General features: G+C 46.0%; 1 protein-coding gene across 2 annotated transcripts in view; it reads left to right on the plus strand.

Moving 5' to 3' along the window:
• WHAMM (WASP homolog associated with actin, golgi membranes and microtubules) overlaps positions 1-4,769 on the plus strand; it is a 28,336-nt gene extending 23,567 nt beyond the window's left edge. Inside the window, exons 10-12 of one of the 2 annotated variants that reach the window (XM_083712580.1) lie at positions 1,123-3,942; positions 4,018-4,339; positions 4,589-4,769. In XM_083712580.1, coding sequence (XP_083568706.1) covers positions 1,123-1,421 — 299 coding nt within the window. In that variant the 3' untranslated portion in view covers positions 1,422-3,942; positions 4,018-4,339; positions 4,589-4,769. Of the gene's footprint in view, positions 1-1,122; positions 4,342-4,588 lie in introns of both variants that reach the window. The other variant, XM_083712579.1, reaches the window with a different exon arrangement.
• Positions 4,770-6,000: the final 1,231 nt, after the last annotated feature.

The following is a 6,000-nucleotide window of genomic DNA, read 5'->3' on the forward strand; positions in this document are numbered from 1 at the left end:
GTTCAGTTTCCAGGGGGCAAGGAGTCGGGTGGTGGCAGTATGCCCAGTTTGCATGTAACACTGGTTTGTCTCCAGTGCTGGTCCTACTTGGAGGATATCCATTAAATCATGGGTAGGCAAAATAAAGCCCAGGGGCCAGATCTGGCCCAATTGCCTTCTAAATCTGACCCGCAGACGGTCCGGGAATCAGCGTGTTTTTACATGAGTAGAATGTGTGCTTTTATTTAAAATGCATCTCTGGGTTTATTATTATTATTATTATTATTATTATTATTATTATTATTATTAATACCCCGCCCATCTAGCTGGGCTTCCCCAGCCACTCTGGGTGGCTTCCAAAAAAATATTAAAATACTTTAATACATCAAACATTAAAAGCTTCCCTAAACAGGGCTGCCTTCAGATGTCTTCTAAAAGTCTGGTAGTTGTTGTTCTCTTTGACATCTGGTGGGAGGGCTTTCCACAGGGAGGGTGCCACTACCGAGAAGGCCCTCTGCCTGGTTCCCTGTTGGTGCTGACCTTTAAAGCCCTAAATGGCCTCGGTCCAGTATATCAGGAGCGTCTCCACCCCCATCGTTCTACCCGGACACTGAGGTCCAGCGCCGAGGGCCTTCTCGCAGTTCCCTCATTGCGAGAAGCCAAGGTACAGACATCTGAAGGCACCCCTGTTTAGGGAAGCTTTTAATGTTCGATGTATTGCGGTATTTTAATACAGTGGTACCTCGGGTTAAGGACTTAATTTGTTCCGGAGGTCTGTTCTTAATCTGAAACTGTTCTTAACCTGAAGCACCACTTTAGCTAATGGGGCCTCCTGCTGCCGCCGCACAGCCAAAGCACAATTTCTGTTTTCATCCTGAAGCAAAGTTCTTAACCCGAGGTATTATTTCTGGGTTAGCGGAATCTGTAACCTGAAGCGTATGTAACCCGAGGTACCACTGTATTCTGTTGGAAGCTGCCCAGAGTGGCTGGGGAAGCCCAGCCAGATGGGTAGGGTATAAATAAATTATTATTATTATTATTATTATTATTATTATTATTATTTTCTTCCCCTGAGCCCGGGAAGGAGAGTGATCTGTCGAACTGTGATTGAGGGTCTTAATTTTGTTTTCCCTCCTGCCACAGGATCCATGGACGAGGTTTTGGCATCGCTGAAGCGTGGCGAAATCCTTCTCCGCAAAGTGGAACCGCCCCGCCAGGCGCCATCTTCCAACTCCTCCCTCAACGACAGCATCCTTGCGGCCATACGGCAGGGGGTTAAGCTGAGGAAAGTGACGCAGGAGCCCAAGCTGGACACAGAGAAAGGGCACTCCAGCAGCGAACTGGAGAGGAGCATAAAGGCAGCCATGCAAAGGATCAAGAAAGTGTCTGCTGATTCAGAAGACGACGAAAACGACCACAACAGCGGTGAATGGAATAGTTAACGGGAGCGGGCTTTCGAACTGCGTTCTGGGGTTTCCTTCGGAAGGTTACTGAGGGTTCGCCTTAGAGAAGAAGGTAACTACTGCCGAACACGCTCAGTTCACGCAGCACAGCAATGAGGTCCACCTGATCTGGCTTGGGTCCTGCATTGACGCCTTGGAACTTGTCCCAGAATCCCTTGCAAGCACACTGGAGTTCTGGGCCAGATAAGTTCATGTAGAAATGTGTCAGTGCGTCCCACATCCCCTGGATTTAGGAAGTTTGAAAAACCATCATGTTTGACTCTGTTCAGGTCAACCAGTTTACTGACATGGGACATTATGCTTTTATTGAATTTTGCACATTTAAAGGAAATGTATTGGCCTCTTTTTAGGAAACGGAGGACTCTGTTTCCTGTGATTTGCCTACCAAAAAATAACACTTCAGAACTGTTTGTCTGTTTGTTTGCTTTTGAAGAAAAGCTGCCCTCCTGGTTTTTTTCCCCAAGTCATTTTTGTTGTTGTAGTGAAATCAGCAAAACTTTTATCAAACCCATTTCTGTACGTTTGCCAGAAGCCATCCAGTCAGACAATCCAATTCTCAGAATGATAATAATCAGGTTTGCAGCAGTGAAGTAGACAGACTGTGAGGATTGGCTGCGTTTGTGGGGAGCCAATAAGGGCTCCCGTTGAAATTCTGATAGTGTAGAATAATTATTTTGTGAGTGTGAAAATCACAACGGTTTCTTTGACTTAATACTCAAACCAATATTTTATGTGGGTGTCACTGTTGTTTGCTAAAAAGGGTATTCCATGCAGTATTTAGTAGAACCTCACTTGGACAAAATGCTGCTGATGTTTGTGAAGTTTTATGCAAAGGTTCCTTTTTAATAGTGCCATCATCAGTTAACTAGGAGAGAAGTACCCATCAGTTTGGTGCGTTTTATTGGAACCGTGCATGCTGCCTTATACACTCCCGGGATAGCTCAGTTGGTAGAGCAGGAGACGCTTTAAATCACAGGGTTGTATGTTCTAGCCCCACGTTGGGCAAAATATTTCTGCATTGCAGGGGGTTGGACTAGATGACCCTTGTGGGTCCCTGCCAACTGTACAATTCTATGATTCTATTCAGAATCAGGCCATTGGCCCCTCTAACTCCATATTGTCTACACTGACTGGTAGCATCTGCCTAGGATTCCAGACAGGAGCATTTCCCAGTCTACCCTGGAGATGTTGAGAACCGAACCTGCAAGCTCAGAGAAGGAAGGGCTGGGTAGATAACATTTCTGCTCCCCCAATACTATCAAATTTAAACCAGCACAGGTTGATGGGCGGGTGGGGTTTCAGTTTAAGGACAGCCTTCCAGGGAACTATGGTGAGCCTAGGCCAGGAATAGGCAAATTCGGCCCTCCCAATGTTTTGGGACTACAACTCCCATCATCCCTAGCTAGCAGGACCAGTGGTCAGGGATGATGGGAGTTGTAGTCCCAAAACATCTGGAGGGCGAGTTTGCCTATGCGTGGCCTAGGCTACTGCCTCCTCTGTTGTCATGGCAACTTTATGACCTAGGAGGCAAAGATGCTGCTCCTGTGGAAGGAGATGAAATCTGGACCACAATGTACTTGGGGTTGCTACCAAACTCTGCCAACACTTCAGGGACCTTGCACTATGCACTAGGGGGAGTTAATCATGCATCACTGAAGGTTCCTTACCTATTTTTGCATCTGGTTTTGGTTCCAGTGTTCCTCCTACAGGAGAGGGTGAGGCTTTGCGCCGCAAACCATGAGGACAACCAGGCACCCATTTGTGTCATGTTTTATTGCAATTTTCAGTTACAAGTGTTATTTCGGTAACCATCATAATGTCATATCAAAATGGGTTAAGATGACAAATAACTTGCCCAAGGCTATTGTTTTCAGTGCTGGGCAGAGATCTGAACTGGAGATTTCCAAATTAACTTCAGCTTATAACGAAGTGGGCTTTGTATAACTACAAATAAAGCATGTTGCCATATTTCACACTTCTGCACTAAGCAGCATAAGATCTCCAACAAAGTATTCTGGCCATATCTGGTGTGCCAAGCAAGGGAGAAATCTGATTGATTTTGCTATTAAAAAAACAACCCCCCCCCATATTCTTCATTTTTCTGAAATGTTCCAAACTCTCCACACCCGGGTTTTTCTCTTGTATCTCTGCAGTTTCCCATCTGCTTGCAATTTTCAATTTTAGTGGTTACCAGAAGGCTTAAAACATATCGGGTAGAAGTCAACTAAGCTTTACTCAAAGTAGACCCAATGAAATTAAGAGACCTGACTCATTTCAGTGGGTCCTGGCAGAGTATAACTTAGTTGAATACCACCCTTTCTAATCAACAGTGTTTTTAATGTAATCTAACCCACTTGTTAAAATATGCCAAGATTTAAGCTGTATTTTGTTAATATCCTGGATTGTTTTTATCACTGTATCTTATAATGTGTAAGTCATCAACATCTTCTCTTCTGCATTTCCATCACCTTATCACAGGTTAGGGATAAATGGGAGTCCTGCTCCAAAAAAAACATCTGGAGGGCTGCAAGTTCCCCATCCTTAGCATAGCTAGTGACAGATGAAGAACCTGCAGCTCTCCAGATGTTATTGGACTAGAACTCCCATTTCCCCCAGTATACCATGGTCAGTGGCCCAGGGACAAGGGGAGTTACAACATCTGCAGGGCTATTGCTCCCATCCCTGACCCTTGGCCATGCTGGTTGAGTTGGACAGGATTTGTGAGTCCCCCGAACAGCTGTAGGGCCGCAGGTTCCCTACCTCTGCAGTATTCAATGCATCCTTCTCAGGGATCTTAAATGGCCTCATAATGAGTGTGATTGTGTGAGATTAAGTAATATCGGCCATTGAACCTGAAAGGGAGGGGGGATATTCTTCCATTTCTTTTTAGAGAGCCAGTGTGGTGTAGTGGTTAAGAGCGGTGGACTCGTAATCTGGGAAACCGGGTTCGCGTCTCCGCTCCTCCACATGCAGCTGCTGGGTGACCTGGGGCTAGTCACACTTCTCTGAAGTCTCTCAGCCCCACTCACCTCACAGAGTGTTTGTTGTGGGGGAGGAAGGGAAAGGAGAATGTTAGCCGCTTTGAGACTCCTTTGGGTAGTGATAAAGCGGGATATCAAATCCAAACTCTTCTTCTTCTTCTTTAGAAGGCAAGGTAAAAATTTCTCCCATTCAAGAGCATAATGCTGAATAACCCGCCTTTCGGAACTTAACATGGTATTTAGGTGAGCACTTTATATTTTAAAAATGTGGCTGCATCCCTATTCGTTTGATGTTTTGTCTTACATTCTCCATAATAAAGTGTGCTTTCGGAGGATGCTGGGAAAACCTTGGTCTCTGCCTCCTTTCTTGCCAGCCTCAGTTGGGTCCTGCTTCAAGGCTGCTGCCAAGCGAAAGTTGGAGGAATCCGTCTTCTACTTCTCAGCTGAGATGACCAAACACCTTCCCAGAACAGAGACAAGAGCCGCTGGAGTTTGGCTGCATTTGCAATTTGAGGGGGAAATGCAGCCACTTGTTGACAATGGACACAGCTTGGGGGACAGCCTTGGCTTGCAGTTCTGCTTTATCGCTTGCTTGTTAGCTTCACGGTCAGGAGTCATGTAGGTTTTTGGCACGTTTGTTTGCCTCTCTGAAGCATAAGACTTTATTTTAAAGCTGTTTTTCAGTATCTGGTATTAAGTCACGGAAAACAGAAAGCAACAATGCCACCGAAGTTGGGATGGGAAGAAGGGGGGAAGCGATCACAAAAAAGCAGTAGTAGATAGAACTAGCAATTTAACTCCAGCTGAACGTTTTAAAATAGTGTGAGCTTCGCCCACTGAGAGAGGAGGAAAGTGGAATCAGCAATGAAATAGTGTGAGGTTTGGGACTGGCTGCTAGCCCTGAACTTAAGGCACATTCTAGCTATACAGTGGTACCTCAGGTTAAGTACTTAATTTGTTCCGGAGGTCTGTACTTAACCTGAAACTGTTCTTAACCTGAAGCACCACTTTAGCTAATGGGGCCTCCTGCTGTCGCTGCGCCGACGGAGCACGATTTCTGTTCTCATCCTGAGGTAAAGTTCTTAACCTGAAGCACTATTTCTGGATTAGCGGGGTCTGTAAGCTGAAGCATATGTAACCTGAAGCGTATGTAACCTGAGGTACCACTGTACAGCTTTTGTATGTATGTGTGTCAAGAAGGGAAGAAAGCTAAAATGACTCACTTTTTCCTTCTTCCTAAAAAATCACTGTAGAGCAGAGGCGCTGAGTTCCTCCCAACATTGGGGGGCCTCGTCACGTGCATTGAGAGGAAGCCGTGGTGCCCGCCAAGGTCCGCTGCCACTACAGGGAGGCCTGGCGGTGTCCGCCATCACTACAGGGAAGCCTGCCGAGGCCCAGCCCCTCAAGTTTTTTTGTGGGGGCCCTCAGCCCCGTTCCCACATACAGCAGCATTGGTGCCTATGTAGAGGGATACATAGAATAGAATCATAGAATCATAGAGTTGGGAGAGACCACAAGGGCCATCGAGTCCAACCCCCTGCCAAGCAGGAAACACCATCAGAGCACTCCTGACATAT

The sequence above is a fragment of the Podarcis gaigeae genome, assembly GCF_964106915.1.
Source record: "Podarcis gaigeae genome assembly, chromosome: 14".
Classification (NCBI taxonomy): domain Eukaryota; kingdom Metazoa; phylum Chordata; class Lepidosauria; order Squamata; family Lacertidae; genus Podarcis; species Podarcis gaigeae.